This window comes from Falco biarmicus, chromosome 4, assembly GCF_023638135.1.
Source record: "Falco biarmicus isolate bFalBia1 chromosome 4, bFalBia1.pri, whole genome shotgun sequence".
Classification (NCBI taxonomy): domain Eukaryota; kingdom Metazoa; phylum Chordata; class Aves; order Falconiformes; family Falconidae; genus Falco; species Falco biarmicus.
The window spans coordinates 104937873-104958920 of record NC_079291.1 but is presented as its reverse complement, the minus strand read 5'-3'; the positions used below and the strand labels follow the sequence as shown (position 1 = coordinate 104958920).

The 21048-nt window shown below is 48.7% G+C and overlaps 3 protein-coding genes and 1 long non-coding RNA gene across 18 annotated transcripts in view; 3 read left to right on the top strand and 1 right to left on the bottom strand.

Annotated features, from left to right (window-relative positions):
- The window catches only part of LOC130148210 (ubiquitin carboxyl-terminal hydrolase 4-like), a 32193-nt gene extending 26726 nt beyond the window's left edge, over positions 1-5467 (top strand). For 2 of the 3 annotated variants that reach the window (XM_056336540.1, XM_056336539.1), the window contains one exon: positions 4197-5467. In XM_056336540.1, the coding sequence (XP_056192515.1) occupies positions 4197-4370 (174 nt within the window). In that variant the 3' untranslated portion in view covers positions 4371-5467. Of the gene's footprint in view, positions 1-2884 lie in introns of all 3 variants that reach the window. The other variant, XM_056336541.1, reaches the window with a different exon arrangement.
- Positions 5287-8832, bottom strand: LOC130148211 (uncharacterized). Its single transcript, XR_008821494.1, has 2 exons — positions 8735-8832; positions 5287-5978 (listed from the first exon to the last, which is right to left on the bottom strand). It is a non-coding gene; the product is annotated as an uncharacterized LOC130148211 (long non-coding RNA).
- Positions 8833-9084: 252 nt separating this feature from the next.
- Positions 9085-10106, top strand: LOC130149063 (glutathione peroxidase 1-like). Its single transcript, XM_056338309.1, has 2 exons — positions 9085-9350; positions 9469-10106. Exons 1-2 carry the CDS (start codon positions 9111-9113, stop codon positions 9832-9834), a joined length of 606 nt encoding a protein of 201 aa, XP_056194284.1. The 5' UTR covers positions 9085-9110; the 3' UTR covers positions 9835-10106.
- Positions 10107-14486: 4380 nt separating this feature from the next.
- Positions 14487-21048, top strand: part of USP4 (ubiquitin specific peptidase 4) — a 44346-nt gene continuing 37784 nt past the window's right edge. For 10 of the 13 annotated variants that reach the window (XR_008821285.1, XR_008821284.1, XM_056334979.1 and 7 more), the window contains exons 1-6: positions 14487-14674; positions 14819-14946; positions 15271-15401; positions 18975-19101; positions 20241-20386; positions 20571-20632. Coding sequence is in view for 11 of the 13 variants with exons in the window: in XM_056334979.1 (XP_056190954.1) it covers positions 14511-14674; positions 14819-14946; positions 15271-15401; positions 18975-19101; positions 20241-20386; positions 20571-20632 (758 nt within the window). In the remaining 2 variants the exon portion in view is untranslated. The other 3 variants (XM_056334986.1, XM_056334987.1, XM_056334988.1) reach the window with 2 other exon arrangements.

Sequence of the window (21048 nt, the reverse complement as noted above, 5' to 3'; positions counted from 1 at the left end):
AATACACCTTCCGCATATTTTGATGTTATGAAAGCAGTAATGACAGAACTGCTTCGGAGTTGTTTCACATTTTATATAAATGCTTTTCAAGGAATTTGGCCAGCCAGTAGTGTCATACCCTGGGGTTGGTTACTGCTCCCTAATGTTAAATGTCTTAATAAATGACCTTCCAGCCTGAGAACTGCTTAAGCTGCATCGGCACGATCCTTGCTACAAAACTAGGCAAGGTCATGTGAATTGCCAGCTGTGAACTTTAATCAGTGGGAAGAGGTATTCAGGTTATGAAGTGGAGAGCAAAATGCATCTCCTTGTCTACAATGTTGTTTATTGATGTAATGCTCCCGGTGCTTCAGTTGAAAGAACTGCTTTGCGCTGAATACTGCAACGTAGCAGCTGTGTATGAACCCCTAGAAAAAAATGTAACTATGTCTTTTGTTTTAAATAAAATGCAGGGATGCTCCACTGCAGAGCAATGTAAATAAAATATCAAGGAACACTAAGAATTTGCTTCAGTTTGAAATGTCAGTATGTTGTGGATGAATAACATCCCTAATGCATGAAATAAGCATGACCTGGTATTAATGTAAATGTGCATCTTGTTATGTTTAGGCTTTGCATGGTACAGTTTTGAAGTTGAGGGTATATGCCTTTGAGACCTTGGAGCAAAAGTCTTATGGACCACAGAAATCTGTCCTCTGTAGAGTGATATGTAGTTCTGAAACAGCAAGATATTGTTTGATTTCTGTCACTTTGAGTTGCTGGCACATCATTCACTGCTGTTGAAGTTTTCTGTAAACTTCTGTTCAGAGGAAGTATGTGAATCTGTAGTGGACATCAATAAAAGTGTCTTAATGTGGGCTGTTGTTGTTTTAAGACTGGAACAGGGATTACTCTTTATTTCCTAGTGCAGGTCACTTGTGACTTTTCTAACAATTCTTGCTGATACAGTGAGTGTTAACTATCTCCGTAATACAAACAACCCTTCAGTTTGGGTTCCATTACAGTTGTCATCTTTGACTGGTTAAAATGTACTAAGCATAATTCTGCAAGTCTGTTGGACTGTGTATTTATGAGAAAGCTAGCGATGGTCACTAGGGCTGACTACTCCTTCAGCTAATTGTTGGTTTTCCTGTGGGACCCCTTTCTATTGTTGTTTTTTTTTTAGAAGCAGGAACACTTAAGTGGCAGTGTTGTGACGTAGCACTTAGGAAATAAGAGGCTGCATATGGGTGTGTTGTTTCTGCTGCTTGCTAACTAAGGCTGTTAAGTTTCTTAGGTTCATATCACGATTCTTAGAATAGCTAGAGATTACTGTGGCGAGATTTGCAATCTTAGTTTTAAGCCAGTTTTGTTAGTTTATAAGTATCTTCTGCAAGCATTTTCAATCTTGCGGTCTACCTGCTTCAAGGTGCTATCCTACAGCAGGTCTGTACTATGGCAGCTGTAGGTTTCTGAAACAGAAATTGAATTACAAAATGCATCAGGCAGCTAGGTTTGTACTTGCATGTGGATTTGAAGGGGACTGGGAGCATTTTCACGTGGAGGTGCCAGGGGTGTCCCTCAGACAAGGGTCTTGAACACACGCCCTGGGCATGGGGTTGTAAGCAGTCATTTTGTCCCACTGGTAGACAGCAGAGTATTAGAGGAAATGAACTGTTAGGCCAGATTTCCTATGTGTGCTCCCTCATGGCCTCTAGACAAACGTCATGCCTGAGCTAGATTTAAACCCAGGCTGAATAGGGTGCACGGAAGCACTGGTCAAGACGAGGGAGAACCAAGGTGTAAGTGATTTGGTACAGCCGTGGATCTCGATGAATTCCTGGTGTTTGGTGCATCTCCTTAAGAGGTTTAACTGGAGGTTTTTTACCTTTCTGGTGCCATGGAAATGGGTACACTGATCTTAAAGCAACTTTACGTTTTATTTAATTTATATCTGAATTCAAACAGCCTTGGGCTCCAGTTACCCCCTTTACCTAGTAATTCTGTTATGCCATTTTCCTGACAGAGGCCAGAAAAATCTCTTCTGTTTGTTTTTTTCTTCCTGTCTTTTTTGTCCTGTTTCCCAGTCAACGCTGATATTTGAGCCCCTTGCAGACACTTCTCTGTTGCTCTGAAGTTGGCAAACATCGTGCTCCCATTAAAATGAGGCACGTAATAGTGAAGTGTCTTTCCCTAAGTGAACTCACGCTCCCCTGATTAGGCTTTTACCTGTTGTCATGGTACAACCAGCTGCAGCATACTGACAAATGCAGAGTCCAGAGTAACTACATTGGGTAGAACAATGCTTTAGGAGCCTCTAAAAGCCAGATACAATAATGATTTTTTGGAAGTTTATGTGACTAGTTGTTATTTCTCTTAATGGGCAATAATTTCATGTCTCTTGCCTTTTCTTGCTTAATACAGTACATGTGGCAACACCACAAGAAGGAGTACATTTGATCTTTTTTTCTCTCGAAGAAATGCTGGTAATTGTGGGATTGAAAAGATGCCCACCATGCCTTCATTTTATGTGGGTACTTCCTTTCGTGCAGTGTAGGAGATGCACGCGTGTTTCTGCCTTGCATCCCTATCACTGCACTTGTTGGAGTTTATGACTCTGTTCCCATCTCAGCATCCTGGTTAGCAACTGTGTGTGTATCTATGCACTTATTTAACTTGAGATATAATATATCAAAATACATGGTATTGTACCATAAATGAAGTCTCATGCTAGGAAGAGCCTTTGATTGCATTGAATAGACAAATGCCCGTGATCAGATGCCCTTAAGTAAAGAGTTTGTAAGTTGTATTGTGAAAGCCTTCAAGGGATTGTAAGTTGTCTCCTTTTATACTTTTTGTAAGACATGGACCTTCATTTTTCTACTTTTTTTTTTTTTCCTGGAAGCTGTAACTGCAGTTGTCTGTGAGAAGCAGGAGGCAGCAGTCTGTTCCTCGTGGAGGAGAGTGGAGCATATCTCGTTAGCAGCTTGCTGTCCTGAATAGCAGCGTGTAACCGTCACTGTCTCCTTGGCTCCATTCATGCTTTTGGCATTGTGTGCGCCAAGGAATACCTGATCAAGTGACTCGGCCAAAATAGATACATTACGTTTGACTTGATGCAGGGTCTTAGTTTCACTGAGAAGAAATCTTGGTGTGTTATGCTGGATGCACTGGTAGACACTCCCTTTCTGTGAAACTTACCCGTCAGTATCAATTTTCTCAGTTTTTTCTCAGTTTTCTTTGATCCCTGTGCTTAGTCTTAAATAAACGAAGAAAGTGTATAGTGGTTGTACCAGAGCATTAAATAGGCATCCACAGCTTGCTGCCAGCTTCCTATGGGCTGCATAATGAACACTTATCCATGACAGAAACCAGAAAGTATCTATTACCTTTAATTGAGTGTTTCTTTGTTCATATTTGGAGATTTAGCTTGTAGGAAAAGGCATTCTCAGCAATGAAAATGGCTATATTGGGTTACTAACAGTCAGCTGATCTCCGTGCTGGAGAGCTGGATCCCTGCGGTAGAAAGGAATTAATTAGGAGACATCAACACATCAAGTGCACGCACACTTGAGTTGTTCTTTATTTGGTATGTTCAGGACGTGAAAGGAAACAGTTGTATTGGTAGGTGTTTTGAGGTGATAACCACCAGTGCTGTAGCTCACTCCTGAGCCTCATCGCTAGGTTTCTCTTTCAAATTGAGTCTGAAACCCCTGGCTTGGGTATGGGACTACAGATAATTCTGCTCTGTCCTGGAATTTTTGCTCCTGTTGCATAATATTTGCTTTTAGACAAAAGCTGAGGCATTAATTTGGGGATTTGTTCACAGGCTTTTGTTACAATTGGGGCAAAGAGTTGCATAAATGTTTCTTCAGAAATTAGCAATTGCTCAAGTTCCAAAGGATCTTGCAGCCTTCATGCTCAGAGGTGTTAGAAAACGGATCATGTCTTCAAGCATTGGTGCAGTATGCAAACATACACCCCATCTTTGTAATCCAGGCTGAGGTGCATGCCGCTTCTTGAGAAAATAAGCGAATTTTATTTTATATCTGCCTTTATTATTTACAGGACCATTCTCAGGGGAACAATTATTAACTAACCAATTGATTATGTGCATTTAATCCAGAAATTCCTTTGCCTTTGTTGGGAAGCTGGGTGGGAAAGGGAAGGCGGGTGCGTGTTGGTGGTTCTAACGTGTTGCTTTTGTGCTGTTATAGGAGCCTGTCAGACCTGAAGAAGGAAGAGATATGGCAAACCACATTGGTGCATGTGGGTGTATGGAGTGTTTGGCAAAGACCAAAGACTGTGTGAGGGAGGTTTTTGAAATGGCCACTAGAGCTGCTTTGCAAGCCTGGCGTGACAGGAAAAAGTGCGAGTGCCTTCTCTTATAAAGTGTGGCCAGAGGAAGATGGCCAAAGCAGCACCCTGCACTTGAGTAATTTTGAAGTGCTGTTTATTAATCTTAGTGTATGATTACTGGCCTTTTTCATTATCTATAATTTACTTAAGAGATTTAAAAATAGAGTCATCTTGCTACCAGTATTTAGAAGCCAACCATGATTGTTATAACAATCTGCATCAAATTCATCTGTGCACCCAAGGTTAACCTCAACATTCCTCTAACAAACCTTTTCTGCACTCACAGGATATGCCAGGCGCTAATTGAAGACAATTCTCTATCTTCTTTCTTCTCTCTAGAAAGAGAAAAAGCTGTCAACACAGAGGATTGGTCTGTAACTACTTTCTAACTAACGTCCTGTTCTAACTGAGTACAACAGTTACATGGCTGTATGTGGAATCAAGTGTGGCTTCAGTGCTATCACATTTAGGAAGATCTGATTTTCATGGCTCAGTGGTGTAAAACATTAGTTTGAAAATGTGATCGCTCTGAAATGACCAAGTCCCATTCAGCTAAGGAAAAGTGAGGGTTCTGTGGTTTCATGTTAGTTACCTTTTAGTTACTGTGTAATTAGTGCCAGTTTAAATGTTTGTTACCAAAAAAAAATCTGTTTACCCCAGCTTAGATGTAGTATTTTTTGTGTAATTGGTTTTCCTAATACTGTTACTTGTAACCTCTGCGTTAAGGTGTTCTGGGTTTTTTAAGAAACTGTGTTTGAAAATAAAGTCCGATGGAAAGCAGCTGGTCCTCTTTCCCCTGTTCGTTTGTAAGAGTCTGACCCATTTGAATGATTTGAGTGGTCTGCACACCCAGGAGGAGCTTTTTCCATGACGTGCCGTAGGGATGAGAAAAGACAGCCTGCTCACACTCAAAGCTTCTGAACTGTTCAGTTGCCTTAAGTTCATTGCTGGACCCAGTTTCAAAACTAAAAGGAAAAAAAAGAAACTTTTTGTGTAAGTTTGGTTACCATGTAGTGATCAGACTCCTAACCTGTGAACTTCTTGCTGTTCTGCAGCTAACTAAACTCTTTCTGTATTTTCATTTTTCCAACAACTAATAGAATAAAGGCAGTTTTCTAAGCTCCCTGTATCCTGGTGTCTGTATTCCTCACTCTGGGGTTTTGGGCCAGCATATTGACAGCCTGAATCAGAAACACCATTTTTTGATACAGCTGTGGTAGGATTTGCTGAACAGTTGCAAGTGCTTTAATACTTATTTTTGTTCCCCAGCAAGTGATACCCATCTGCTGCTCGCAGCAGTGGTGAGTAGCAAAGCTTCCCAGGAGCTGCTTTTGATACTCAAACCAGACGAGAGGGCATCAGTTGAGTTGGATTTGTTGGTCTTGACTGTGGGAATAGACGAGCAGGAGGCGGTACGTAGGAGGGGAGCGCAGGAAGAAGGGAGGAGATGGCAGCAGTGTTGCTGTAGAAGCATGCAGTGATGCGCAGCATGCCGGTCTACTGTCGTGTGTGTGCTGCTCGCAGTGGTATTTGCGGCAGCTGCTGTTGAGCTGAGAGCCTCTGCCTGCAGGGCTGGGCAGGAGGGAGGTCCAGTTGCTGATGAGAGTCCATGGAAGTGAGCACCTAGCTGTATCCATGTCCTAAAACAATGCCAATGTCACTTTTTTTTTTTTTTTTTTTAAATGGTCCCGATTCCTTTTCCTGCAACAAAGGAGAAAGAGCTCCAGCTGTGGGAGTGCCCTGTACCTCTGGTCCTTGTCCTCCCTCTACAGCCGTAAGACTCCCCAGAATGAAGCACCTGGCCAGCCCGGTGGTGGCACCCACCCCACCCTTCCCTCCTTCCTCCCCGGGTGCCTGTTCTCCACCTGCGTGGGGTGACGATGTGGAGCAGAGCAGGACGTTCCTAGCTGCAGCTGCACAGGATTTCATTCTCTGCCCCGCTGACACGCTTACTCACTCCTGCAGTTCCCTTTTTGAGGGTTCTGTTGGGTGGTTTAGGGTGATGGTGCCATTGAGCAAAACCGGGGGTGTTCATTCTGGCAGAGCGCCTGGGTTGCAGTTCTTCATGGTGACGGTTACAGAGCAGCTTTGCAGCTGCTCTTCAGGGGTTTTGAGTAAGGTCTACATGTTCCTGAGACACAGCTTGTGACAACCCACAGCTGTTGATGCACCTCCACCCAGAAGTCAGTAGTTTAGCATCCCGGTTTTAATTTAAGCTCTTGTTAAGCTGCAGCACCACCTCCCCACCTCTTCCGTCTTCTCCACCAGCTGGCGTTACGTTTCCGCGCCTGGCCTGCCTTTCTCCAAGTTCAGACACATTAAGTTAGTGTCTCCCATTTACAACCAGAAGCTCCAGCTCCCTCTCCTTGTCCCTCGCACCGCTGGCGTCAGAGCAGAAGCCTGCTCAGGAGCACGTGGTTGTGAAGTTATCAGTTCTTTCCTCAGCCTTCCTGCCTTCAGAGGCTGGCAGCCTGGCTCCCTTTGGGTTCCTGTCACATCTGTCACCTCTGGAAGCCACCTTTGTTGTGGATGAAACGGCTGAGGCCACAGATGGCCAGGCCAGACCTGGGAAGTGGGCGCTCAGCACTGACGGAGAGTGACCAGCCAGGCAAGGAGGTGTGAAGGAGCAGGAGAAAAGCCGGGAGCCAAGCGCCAGCCCCCCGTCCAGGGGAGGGAGTTTGGTTCCAGGAGCGCAGAGAAGACGTAAGCAGGAGGCTGGATGGTATGGCCTCGTGGCCTTTGTGATTACTCACTGCTGTTGCTGTTAAACAGCAATCTGACTTTGCAGGACAACTGTCACTTGTCACACAACTTAAAAGGGGTCCCTTGAGCCCATCTAGTCCCTCAGGAGCTCCTGGCGCTCCTCCGGATCCACGTTCAGCAGAACGTGTCCAGGCACGGGGCGTAGCTCTGAGCCAGCGAAGTTGTTCAGCTCACTCGGTTTCCTGAGAACTCGCTCACTGTGGAAGGGAAAGCTCAAACCTGCGCTTGTCTGAGGAGGTCGGGGCCCCAGAACCAAACTCCCTGCTTCAGATGAAATCCCCAGGTCCAGCCAGAGGACTGAAGATGCCAGTCTGGGCAAGCGTCAAAAGCGGCAGCAGAGCAATGCCTCTGCGGCACTGCCACAGGGGTCACCCTGAGGAGAAATTCCTCTTCTTCAAGCCACCGTGGCTCACTGTGCCCAAGGGGCGGGTGAGGAGTCTGCGTGAACTGTAACCACCGATTTACTCAAGAGCAAAGACATGTCACGTGCCTCTGCTCCTCCCCACAGCTGTTTCCCTGCCGCTCTGATCTCTCCCGGGACACTTGTCATGGCTCCTGCTGTCAGTCCTGCAACATGGTGCAAAAACTGTCAGCCCCCCAAGATGCAGGCTAATCAGGCGAGTCCCCAGAACTCACCACAGCCAGGAACTATTCCGGTTCCCAGTTGTGGGGACAGGTGCCAAGAGTGGCCCAAAGCAAAATCCCTGGATCCCGCGGTCACCTGGGCAGCCAGGCCAGAGATGCAGCATTTCGCAGTGCCCTGTTAGTGACGGCTGGCACTTGGGGATGTCCCCACTGCCAAGCATCAAGGAGAACGCAGAGCATCCCCCTGCGCTCAGGGGCCCAGGCTGCCTTGGCCGGGGGCCAGGGCTGATAAGCAGCTGTCTGACCTTGGGGCTGTCAGGAATGGAGCTCACTTGGTGCAAATGCTGGCTGGAGCCTTGGCAGGGGCTCCCTGCTTCCCTGTGGGAGCCGTGCTGGAGCCGAGGCCCTTGCTCTCGGTCCCTGAGCTGTGCTGCCCCGCGGTCCCTGCGGACATCACCCTGGACTTAAGTGCCTCTCCCATGCTCCGGAGGAGGGCCATGTCCCAGCACAAGGACCCGGGGGGGAGCAGCTGGGCCAGCTTGCGTGGCGTGGGCGCGGGCAACAGTCAGCGTAGTTCACTGGGGGCTGCCTCGAATCCACCAGAAAACAGGCAGTTGTGTGGTGTGCATTGAGAACTTCCAGAGCAGAAGCAGTAAGGCAAGAACTGGAAAAGCCAGGGATGGGGAAAAGCAACCGCTGAAGTAAAGGGGAGGCTTTGCCTGCCTCGAAGGGGTGGGAGAATGATGAAAGGGGGTTGAAGAAGGGAATTTCTGGCCCCTCTCAGACCCCTCGTGCTCCTCCTGCTGGCACACAGCCCGAGGGTGTTTCTCCCCCAAGCTGCTCGCCTTGGCAGCCCTGCCCCGGGAAGCTGCTGCGGCCCCCGGTGCTGCGGCCCCGTCCTCGGGGGCTCCCGCTCCCGTGAGGGTTTGAACTCCGGGGACCACCTTGCGTCGTGCTGATTCCCCGCAGCGTTCCGGGCCGTGGCCGGCGCTCCCCTGCGCGTTACCCGCGGAGCTGCAAACCCCCCGGCTCCGAGCCTTCGACTCACCAGAAAAGGCCCAGCCCCCCGGGGAGCTGGGGGGCAGCGGGGGCGCAGCGGGGGACCGGCCGGGGAGCTGCGGGCTCGTAGGTCTGCGCGCACCGCCGGGCGGGGCGGGGCCGGGCGGGAGCGGGCGGGGCCGGGCGGGGCCGGGCGGGGCCGGGCGGGGCGGGGCGAGAGCGGGCGGGGCGGGGCCGGGCGGGAGAGGGCGGGGCCGGGCGGGAGCGGGCGGGGCCGGGCGGGAGCGGGCGGGGCGGGGCCGGGCGGGAGAGGGCGGGGCGGGGCGCGAGCGGGCGGGGCGGGGCCGGGCGGGAGCGGGCGGGGCCGGGCGGGAGCGGGCGGGGCGGGGCCGGGCGCGAGCGGGCCCCGCGCGGCAGTGTTGGCCATGGCGGCGGCGGCAGCGGCGGCGGCGGCGGGGCTGGCGGGGCTGGCGGCGCGGCCGCTGGGCGCGGCGGAGCCGCTGGCGCTGGGCTCGCTGCGGGGGAAGGTGCTGCTGGTGGCCAATGTGGCGTCGCTCTGAGGCACCACCACCCGCGACTTCCTGCAGCTCAACGAGCTGCAGCGGCGCTACGGGCCACGCGGGCTGCAGGTCCTCGGCTTCCCCTGCAACCAGTTCGGACACCAGGTAGGGGCCGGGGGCGGGGGGCGGGGCGGGGGGAGCCCCCGGCGGGCTTGGGGGAGCCCCCTGGCCCGGCTGGGCTCTGACGGCCTCGCCGGGGGCGGTGTCGTGTTTGTTTCTCCAGGAGAATGCTAAGAACGAGGAGATCCTGCTCTCGCTGGAGCACGTACGTCCCGGCAACGGCTACAAGCCCAATTTCATCATGTTCGAGAAGTGCGAGGTGAACGGGAAGGACGCGCACCCCCTCTTCACCTTCCTGAAAGAGGCGCTGCCCTTCCCGCACGATGACCCCTCCTCGCTGATGACCAACCCGCAGTACATCATCTGGTCCCCCGTCTGCCGCAACGACATCTCCTGGAACTTCGAGAAGTTCCTCATCGGCCCCGACGGCGTGCCCTTCAAACGCTACAGCCGGCATTTCGAAACCATCAAGATCCAGGATGATATTGAATTGCTTCTGCAGAAGGTTCCCAAGAATGTTCTGGAATAAAGCAGAGTGCCACAGCGTTCGCCAGCTGGCCCCCTTGCTTCCTACCTTGTGCGCCCGCCTGTTCCCCTCGCAGGGGGCTGCTGCTCAGGCAGAAATCCCCATGTCTTGTGCAGGTTTTGCTTGTGATGGTGCGTCTTCCAAATTCTCGAAGTGTACTTGATGTTTTCAAAAGCTGCACGAGAATGTTTGGGAAACTATGCCGAGGAAAGCAGCCATGAGTCTCAGTAGCTTCCTGTGATTTTCTGAACAAAAATAAATGCTACTTTCTTTAAGGCTGTGGCTTGATAAATCTGGGCGACTTGGGTCAGCTCACGTGGGTGCTCACAGGGTGAACTCAAACCACTCGAGTGTGATGTCACGGTCAGGCTGAAATCTGAGTGCAAACCTAGGGCAGCGTGATGGGCGAGCAGCGCTCGCAAGCCCTGCAAACTGAGCCAGGGCCACATCTCACCTCGCACCTAACAAGCTTGGCCGGGTGGGAGGGTGGCACGCAGGGAGCACCTTGCCAAACTGCCCACTGGACCTTGCTCGGGGCTCGCCCGCAGAGGAAGGACACAGCACGCAGCCAAGGGGTGATTTTGCATGGGCTGCTGAACCCGCAGCTAGGCTACCCCCAGCACGCTGTGACAGGGTAACGGGTGTCTCAGGCAGGTGGATGCGGCTGTGCTGGCAGAGGGCTTGGGGAAGAAGAGCCCACCGGCCAAGGCCCACCTTGTTACCTGGCCTCCCTCAGTAGATGCCCAGGGGAGGCTGAGAACCAGAGCAGCACCCACCGTCCCTCCCCTTGTCCCAGAACCACTGCCCCCTTGCTGGCTTAGCTGTCTCCTGGCTCTATCCCGTCTCGCATCGGTGGTAGCCACAGATCTCTACATACTTGCCCAGTCCTACGTGAAGCCCGTATTGCCTTCATGCACCCCCAACACCTTGCAGCACAGGGAATCGCAACAAGAACCAGTTCTTTCACTTTCCTGGTCAACCTATTTGACCACTTCTCCCACTGGAACCGTGCCCTGCCTCACAGCATCCTTGTTGCCCTTTGGGCACAGGAATCGCATGTGGCGCTCCAGGTGCGGGTGTGCCAGGATTCAGGCAATATTTTCTTTCTACTCCTTCCCTATCACTTTTTTGACTCCTGCCAACCATAAAGCTGACAGGTATTTCATGGAATTGTTAGAATAATCCTGATGCATTGTTCCTGTGTGGCAACGCTGGGTTTACAGCCTGCTGCTGAACAGCTGGAATTAGGATAGGTTTCCCCTGAGAAACTGTGAGCCTGTGCCAAATTTCATATGCCCTCCTTTTGCCCAGTGGCTCAGGTCCTTCTGCAGGTAAATTTTCACCCCCTGAATAGCTCTGTGAGCACGTTTTCATGACCAGCCACTGTGCACAAGGCCTTGTAGCACTGAGCATAAACTTGGTGCTGGACTGAGGAGCACTAACAGAAACCTGGGCTTTCAAAGAGAAGGCATAACACTTTCAAGCACTAGTGCGCCGTTTTCATCATTACAAACACTTGGGATTTGAGGGTTTGGGGTTTTTTTCCTGTTCACAGCTTCTCACCTCACCGGTTCGCTGGTTGCTTTGTCACTGTACCTAGACTCAAGGCCTCCTCCGGGCTGAGGAGAGACACGGGGGCAAAACCTACCGCCAGCTCTACCTTGCTTGCTGCTGACCTTGAGTCATCCGGCTTTGAACTCAGATTGCACAATCCTCACCGGGCTATTTCTTAACTTCCATAACAGCTTTGTGGAAAAACCAGGATGTTTTCAGTAGCTATTTTGGCTCTGGAGCAGAAGCTGCTTGATTTGGGGGGTTATTTTTTCCGTTAAATCTACTTCCCTCATTGATGCAGGACATATTTTGAAGTATGTGGAGAAGACCGAGGATCATGGGCAGCAGGAACTCCCTGCATTGAAAAATCTTTCTCGACAATGAGCCTGCAGCACTTCCTCAATCCTGACTCACCAAACTCGAGCCGTATGAGCTCCCAGGACCTCCTTTGCTTTGCCGGTTCCTTATCAGCCTGTGGCCCCTGCTGAGCCCCACTGCTCCCCTAACACCTGCTGCTGTTCCAACAGCAGCCCTGCCAACAAGGGTCTCTCGCCGAGCCTGCCCGTCACAGAGGCGTCTTACACCCGGCTTATTCAGTGCTAATGGCCGAGGGATTTATTTACCTTCCGGCTGCTGGGACTGCGCTAGCAGAAAAACAAAGCAGCAGCTCTAGAACAGATACAGCCACGCCAGCAGAAGTACAGTGACGTGATTCCTGGACGAAGATTAGCCATGTCAGCAGGAAAATGAATGATCCCAGTGTAAGCATACCTGCAGGAACTCTGCAGTGTAGATAAAAGCCTCCCAGCCTTGTTATTCCCAGTCTTGTTTCAGCGTTCCCCAGAGCAGCTGGCTTCTGGGGCAAAGCAGGCTGTGGTGCGAAGGGCAGCCTGTGGGCTGGAAACCTCCGGCAGCAACACCTGTGGAAGAGCACAGCCCGCCCGCCCCCCCCCCCCCCCCCCCCCCCCAGGCTCTGGCACCCAAATGTTTTTTGGTTGTGACCAGTGGGGATGAAGATGTTTCACTTCTGTAATGTAGTAGCTCTATGGGGAGGGTAGACTCGAAGAATCCCAGGCGATTCCTCAGGGATTATAAAATGGCCCAGTTCTGTTTCTGTAATTTCAGAGAGAAACAGACTGATTCAGTAGGAAACCTTTTAATAAATACGATTACTTCAGCAGACTTGGATATTTCCGTGGCTTGAGGATGCTGTCCTTTCAACGTCTCGTGTCTGTCACATCTACACTCCCACACTCTTATTTTTTTCTACATGTACACTTCTATTGCAAACAGCTTGTCCCTCTGTTAGCATTCACCCTGCTTTTCTGTTCTACGTATCAGAGTCCCATAGACCCCTCGCTTTCCAGAGAACGTTTGTTCCTCCCCTTCTCCCCTCCCAGTGATATTCTCCCCACCTTAGCTGCTGATAGTTGCCATCAACTTCTTAAATCTTTAAACAAGTCCAGGTATATGAAGCTGCAAAGAAAAGTATCCTTCCCACTGTCTCCCTCTCCCAGGTTTCCCTAGCGTTCTGCCCACCAAATCCCAGCGCATCTCCTAAAATCATGGTAGGTGAGATGGGGTGTTCAGTAGCGTCTAGTCAGTGGAAATGTCATAAACTCTTTTGTACTCAGCCTGTTAAACGTTCTTTCAGCTATTTCAAATCCCTTTCTCCTCCTACTGAGCTTTCTTGCACCCACTAAATTTTGAGATAGCTTTTAGCCACCAGGTTTGATCTTTGCCATCGTAAGGCAGGTAGGAAACACCTGCCTTCAACTGGGTGGCACTGGAAAGGGCTTCATTCCTGTTGGTGCCGCTCTCTCAGCGAGCAGCCATCAGGTTCAGTTAAGAGACAAGGGCAGGAAGCTGAACGGCAGAACGCGTTTGAAGAGACAGGAGAAGATAGACACCCCTACCTTACGGTGAAACTGTAATGCCAATTCCTAGTACTGAATCAGAAAGCTTTCAATGAGACCATTTTGATTGTTTACCACACTATTAGGAAGAGGCAATTCATTAGCAGAGCAAAGTCAGCTACGTAAGCATTATCACATAATAGCTGACTCATTTTAAACACACACCCAGTCTTGCCAAAACAGGGTGTGTTAGTTTCTTGAAGCCTGAAGGCGCCCTGCCTTTTGAAAAAGGAGCAGGTAACAGGCCTCAACTCCTGCTGGAAGGAAAAAACGGTCTTCTTTTTCAGCATTAACTGGATGGACTTGCCCTGCTGTCAAGAAAAAAAAAAAAAAAAAAGCCTTTAGCGTTTTACCCTGGATTACTGCAGCACTGCCAGGCCTGGCTGGCAAGAGGTAGGCCCCATCTACCCACCACACTGCTGCAAAGGGGCTGCCGAGAGAGTGCTCCCCTGCAGTCATGGCCCTAGCACATCACCCCCTGCCTTTTTTCCATGAGGTAAATGCATTTTTTGGTGTTATCAGTTTAAAGCAGGTTAAGTTTCTGAATCCTTCCCAATTTTCCTATTTCTCAAGGGCACGCTCCCTAAACAGCACGGGATACGCTTGCTACTCGAGACAAACGCCTGAACTACTTCTTGAGAGGCTCTTTCCAGACACACTCTCAAAACTGCGTGCTCCCCAGCGGGTCACTCAGCCCCATTTCCCTGTCTATTCCCACAACGATTTGGAGCCCCCCTCCCTAGCCAAAGCCAAGCAGAGGGCTCCACACATCCGCTACGCGAGAAAACAGCCTGGGGCGCTGGAACCACACAGCCCACAGGAAGCATTTCTGCCCCCTGCTGTGAAAGCCGCCCCCCTCGGAAACGGAGCCACCTCGGGGACGAGGCCTCCCGCACCCCCCGGCCTCCAGCTGTGCGCCGAGGCCGCCCCGCACCCCCTCACGCTCCCAGCCCCGGCTGCTCTCCACGCTGGAGGCCCAAGGGAGGGGGGTGCCCACCCTGCCCGCCCCCCAGCGCGGCAGATACCGCCTGCCCCGGCAGCCGCAGGGCCGGGCCGGGGCTGCGCGGCCCCGTGGGACGCGCCCACACAAGATGGCGGACGCCACCACAGCGCGCGCGCCGCCCGCCTCACCCCTGCGCGCGGCCCCGCCCATGCCGTCAGAGGGCGCGCGGGCGGGGCGGGGCGAGCGCGGCGGGGCAGCCAGCGCGCATGCGCACGCGGGCCGACATCCGCCCGCGACGGGGCTCGCGCACCGACATGGCGGCGGCGGAGGGTGGCAGCGGCGGCGCCGGCGGGGCGCGGCCGGACCCGACGGTGCAGCGGGCCGAGCTGGGGCCGCTGCTGGCTATGGCCCTCCGGCCGGGGGAATCCTGGTGAGCCCGGCCGCACGGCCCTCCCTCCCCTCCCCGCCCCTTCCCCCCCCCCCCCCCTTCCCCCGCGGGCGGCAGGGCCTGCGGGAGCGGGCTGGGCCGCGCCACCGCTGAGGGGGCCGGGCCGCCTGGTGTCGTGTGTTGCAGGTACCTGGTGGACAGCCGGTGGTTCAAGCAGTGGAAGAAGTACGTGGGCTTCGACAGCTGGGACATGTTCGGTGTGGGCGATCCCGGATTCTTCCCCGGGCCTATCGACAATTCGGGTCTCTTCAGCGGTGAGTGCTGCCCGGCGGCGCTGGGCCGCGGGGGAGCAGGGCCTGGGCCCTGGGCCCCGGGGTCTGGGAGCTCGGCCGCAGGCCAGGCTTGGGCAGGTAACTCCCATGTGCAGTCGCCTCATCGTGCAGCTTTCGCTTTTGAAGCCGTGTCTTCTGGGAAGCTGCAAGCAGCCATCCCAGCCTTGTGAGTGAGGAGACTGGTGCGGTTTCTGCCTGCCCGTGGGAGTGTTGGCAGTTCTTAGCGTCATGGCACTGTGCGTATAGCCCTTGAGAAGAAAGGGTTCTGTTTGATGCCGCGCTTTCTTACATCTGTCTCCCTTTTAGATCCAGAAACGCAGAGTTTAAAAGAACACCTCATTGATGAGCTAGATTACGTATTGGTTCCTACTGAAGCCTGGAATAAACTAGTAGCATGGTATGGTTGCGTAGATGGACAGCAGCCTATTGTGAGGAAAGTAAGTATGGGTGAACCAGCTTCTCATCACCTTGGTTTCATTATCTGATCTCTACCAGACTTAGACAAAATTTATTTTGCTGCATGTCAGTTAAGACAGGATCCTCAGAAGATCCTTGGAGATAATAACGTGAGGTCTTTCTGCCTTGTTGTCTGAAGGAATGACCTTCCAGTATTAGAGTAAAAATGCCCGAATCTTCAGTGATGCTCAGCTGATGGGCTCTATAGGGTGAGAACCATGAACTTTGTTAACTTTTTGCATTATGATTATGCTCTTGTGTTGCATGGAATAGCTAGTGTGTTGGCTTAGGGATGCCTACAGATGGCATCTGGTTGAGGGACTTCAGATGGCTTGGGGGCTTCCTCTGGAGTTTAAGGTTGTTCTTGTTTTGTTCTTCAAAATTCTGGGATTCTAAAATCGCTACAAGAGACATATGTATGGTTTTGTTCTGTAAGTCTGACTTTTGTTTGGTTAAATGCTGTCATGAATGCATTCTGAGTATATAACCTTTTGAGAAGGTGACATCTGCGAGTTGCTTTTTTGGAAATCTATCAGGCACTTGTTTATGGGTAAAAGTTTTTTTGTTTTTATTTTAGTCTTAGGTTTTTGCACTGACTAAATTGAGAAGTGCCGGTCTGTAGTGTTCATAAAGACTAATCACTACCCCAAGCAGATAGCGTTCATAGAATTTGCATAATTAATACTGATTAAGTAGCATTATGTTACAGTAAGGGTTACTTAAAGGTGTGCAAGGCTCAAGAAAGTGTGGCATCAGAGTAATAAAAGGAAGTCGGAACCTTCTCTTGCAGGCCCGCTTGTGCTGATCAGTGGTACTGAAATGTTGTCATTGTCTGGCTAGGAATTCTATGTAATGAGAAATGATGATATCTTCAGAAAATGTAAATGATCCCAGGTTCACCCTGTGTCCCCACGTTTGCTCTGCTGAGTAGGCAGAACTTCCGTGTAAACCAGAAGTGGGGGGGGAAATGGAAAAGAGTTACAGCTATAAAGGAGACATGGTTTTAGTAGGAACAGATGATTTCTTGAGCAACAGAAAATCTATACTGAGAAGGAAAACTAGAACTATTACTAAGCAGTGCCCTTGTGAGTGAGGAAGGCTTTATTCGTGAACTGGCTAACCACTTTCGCAAAGCCTGGCATGTTATTAGACACTGCCTTTTCTGAAAGATTTGGGAGTGGGACAAGAAGTTTGGAAGCTATAGGGGAAACACTTGAGTGGAAGGCTTACTTGTATGAGCCTCCTTTCATTGGCATATCAGATACCACTGTTCAACACTGTAATTATTGAGGGCTAGAGCTTAGAGCTAGTGTTGCATTATGGATGTAAGATGTCAGGTTATTGTGGTGCAGTTAAGAGTAAATTTTTAAGGTTTTGAATTGCTATGAGTGTTCAGTCTCTGTTTATTGCTTGTTTATTATTTGAAGTGGATTTTTATATTAAGAAAAATGTTCAAATATAGCAGAATAGTACGTTTGTGGGATGCTACAGCTTCTTGCAAAAAATATAAAGTGAAAGGTCAGTGGGACACACAAAGCTGCAGTATTTCACCTGAGTAGAATGTGTTCAGTATCTGGTTACATACTCTTCAGATAGCTCTGGAAGTAAAGCACTTAAAGCATTCAAGGACCAGAAGTTTTAATCCCTTTCCTAAAGCTGGATCAACTGTAATCCATACATCAAAATATCCATAAAAGCTGGATTTGGGAAGTAATTTTCAAGCATTTTTGTAATTTTACAAGCTGGGGTTTCTTCCATTTCTATATGCCTGATGATCAGAGGCAAGTATAGGAAGATTAACTTAGATTTATTTGTAGGTCAGGTTTCTTTCCATAATCTCAAACCATGTTTTTGGACAGTCTTCTATGGAGTCCTGTTGAAAAGTGTATTAATATGCAAAATACAGAACAGTGTGCTTCCTCGGTGGTTGACAGCGTGTTGTGCTCAAATTGCTATCCATCCAACAGGATGACCTGAGTTTTACTTCGACAGAACAAGCTAGCTGATCAGACACTGTTTCAAAGACCTCTGCAGGCAATTAGACTCTTCTTGACATTCATCGGTCCTAATGGACTCGGTGGTATGGTCAGAAACTTCTTGGAAAAGTTCTTCTGTTTCTGCATATGGTTCTTTATTTGTTTCTACCTATAGAATACTGGAGAACAGGAAGTCCCATTGAATGAAATTCCTTCTGAAAGAGAAATGAAGAACTTGTGAATTGGTTTCTTTGCATTCTTTAAAAAAAAAGTCTAATTTGCCTGTCAAGAAGCTGTTTGAACAGGGAGTTTTACTTTCACTTTCTGTTGCAACAGCAAAATAGTGAACATCTTTCCAACTGTATTTGTTAATTATTTATTTTTAAAGCACCTTGCATATCTAATACAACCCTATAAAAGCTCAGAAGAGGGAAGCATAGTTTAGCCAAATTCTCACGGTAAGTCTTAGTCTTAATTCTTTGTTTCTTTCCGCAGTTGGGTGGAGGATTTGTAAAATGATCTACTTCTGTATCATTTTACAGAAGTAGATCATAGCAAGTCTGGTGTCACGCGAGTGATACAGAATATTTCAGTTGGAAGTGAGCTACAACAATCATCTAGTTCAACTGCTTGACCACTTCAGGGCTGACTGAAAGTTAAAGCAAGTTATTAAGGGCACTGTCCAAATGCTTCTTAAACACTGTTACTTGTAAAAATTGGACCTGCTGGTTCAATGAAATACGATCTCAGTTTCATAGGCTTTATAGCTACAGAGAACTGTGGAGAGAATTGAGGTGTATTTTGGTGGGTTGGTTGGTTTTGGTTTGGTTTTTTCCTCCAGTTATATCAGAGTTGTCTTATAATTGGCCTCTGAAGTGTGCTTTTCTTACTGGTATAATGTGTTTTATGATATGTAGGTGAAGAGGGGTGCCTAGTCTTACAGAATACATTTCTGAAAATATGCTGAAAGCTAGTGGGATGGGTAATGTACCTATTCGATTTTCTCTCAAATGTGAAATTGATGTAAAAATGACTGAAATAAAGCAATGTCATCAAAACTAGTTCTGACATAAATTTACCTGGTTTTTTGCAAGGAGACAGTAATAAGGCAGATTGTGTATACCACGCAGAAAAGTAATTAATGCTTTGTCTTACTCCCTTCTAATAGAAAGGATTCTGTTCCAGTGTTCTAGGCTTGTTTTTTTAATGTAAACCTTAGCCAAAGGCTAGAAGCAAAAGGTATTTTTTTTCTAGAATGCTTTGACTGTGTGATCAAATATTTTTCATGGGTAATTAGCTGGCACTATCAACTCAGCTGTGATGATGGACCTTTGGAACTGTGCAGTGTGGAAGGAAAGCATGGGGATTTCTTATGTTTTAAAAACAAAAAACCCCAAAACAAGCTCACAGAGGTTGTGACTGATTTTGGACTTCAGAGCGAGTCGGTGTTCAGTTTACGGGTTGACTTGCAAGACATGTAAAGACTTAGAGTATTTAGGCAGGGGTACCTTACAGAGGATTGCCCAGTGGTTTAGCTTTGTGTTCGTTTCATTTATCGCATCTGCCTTCTGTTTGCAGGTAGTGGAGTATGGTCTGTTTGTGAAGCACTATAAGGTTGAAGTTTATCTTCTTGAGCTGAAGCTGTGTGAGAGCAGCAATCCTGACAATGTAATTAGCTGCCACTTCAGTAAAGCAGACACTGTTGGTAAGTAGTTCTCTCATACCTGAAGCTGTGCAATGGTGCTACCTCAAGAGATACTTTGTGCCCCCCTGAACAACAACAGTGTTGGTAAACTGGAGCAAGTCTAGTGGGTACCAACAGGATAGCTGGGAGTTGGAGCATGTGATGTGTGAGAAGAGGCTGGGGGAGCTAGCTGTGCCTGGGGAAGAAAAGGCTTTGGCAGGACATTGTAACACCTATGAGGAGGTTACTGAGGATGTGAATCAGGCTACTTACCGAGTCATGAACAGCAGACATAGTCATAAACTGAAGCGGGACAAATTCCAACTGAATAGAATGAAAATGTTTTCCCTGTTGGGACAGCTGGACATTTGAACAGGGCCCAGAGGGGTGGGGGAATCTCCTGCCTTGTAAGTTTCGAAGACCTGACTGGATAAGCCCCAAGCAGCCTAGTCTGAATTCAGTGTTGACCCCACTTTGAGCGATTGGACTAGGAACCTCCTGAGTTTCTTGCAGCCGCAGTTGTGGTTAAGAGCTTCGAGGAGCGTGTTGCTTACTAAGTAGTGTCCTTGAGAAACAGCCACATCACTCACGTAAAGCAGTTCCATTTCTGGTTTTCCTGTGATTCCTTCCTGGTGTGTGAATATTTATAGAGATCTTAATGGTTCTTCCTGCACTTCTGTTCTTCCTGAGGTTTGGCCCATCTCCCTCTCTGTATCATCGCTATATTTTCCCATGTAAAAATGCTGAATGTCATCTGTCCTATATGTCCATAAAGATGCTTTTTTTCAGTTTGCTGATGTATGGCCTGGCAGTAGTAAGTGGAAAGACTTCCTTCTTGAGCCTATTGTTTTCAAACGATGACTGTTTCACAGAAGCTGGCTTTTGGGCAGAAACCTGTCAGTGTGTTCTGATTGTTATTGGTTTGAGGGCTTGACAGGCAAATACATGACTGAAAATCCAAGCTTTTCATTTTTTCAGACTAAATATTAGTCAAGTTATATGGGAAATTATAACTTCCATGATACGTTTCGTACCCGAAAGGATCTTGAAGGATCAAGGATGTACTTCCTTGCTAAATATCTGGCTTGTCTTTTTTTTTTTTTCCCAAATCACCCAAGTTTTAGGAATTTTGGTGTTTTTTTTTTTTTCCTCCTGAACAGCTACCATCGAGAAAGAAATGAGAAAACTATTTAATATCCCAGCTGAGAAAGAAACTAGATTATGGAACAGGTATATGAGTAACATGTATGAGCAGCTCAGCAAGCTGGATAGCACAGTGCAAGATGCGGGGCTCTATCAAGGTCAGGTAAGGGGCTTTTTTTTTAAGATTGTTATGTACTGCTTTCTCTGATAACGTAGTTCTTTTCACTTGCCTTTTATGTACTTTGAGCAAACCTTGAAAATGTCATTTTGTAAATGTTTTTAGTGATTTTGAAAAGTGTGTAGCAGACTTGCAGTTATCTATCTTTATTACCTGAACTTTCTTTCAGGTTGTTCTAATAGAAGTGAAAAATGAAGATGGCACGTGTCCTGGACAGCATTTCCTGGCAAAGTAAGCATGTTTAAAAGGCTTCTGCTGTTTTGTCCAGCTTGTTCACTAGGCTTTAGTGACCACACGTTCTCTGTGAATACCTAGTTATCAGTGGCTATTGTGGCTTATTTTGGATATTTTGAAGAAGGAGGTGAAAATTTTGAATATGAATATTCTTCAGTGGTTTTGCTGTTGGTTTATTGTCTTAGCAATGGTCTTCTGTTTTAAAGCCCATTTCAAATAGGCTATGTAAGGATTAAATATCTTAGATTTCTATAGTGTTAGGAGACAAAAGTGCTCTTTACATTGAGCTAGTTTACTTTAAAAGCTACCTCTACACACTGCACAGTCTTCTACCATTGTAGAACAAAAAGGATCTTGGAGTAAAAGCTGCCAGTCATGAATGCTCAGAGTTCTGGTAGTTCCTTCTTAAAAAG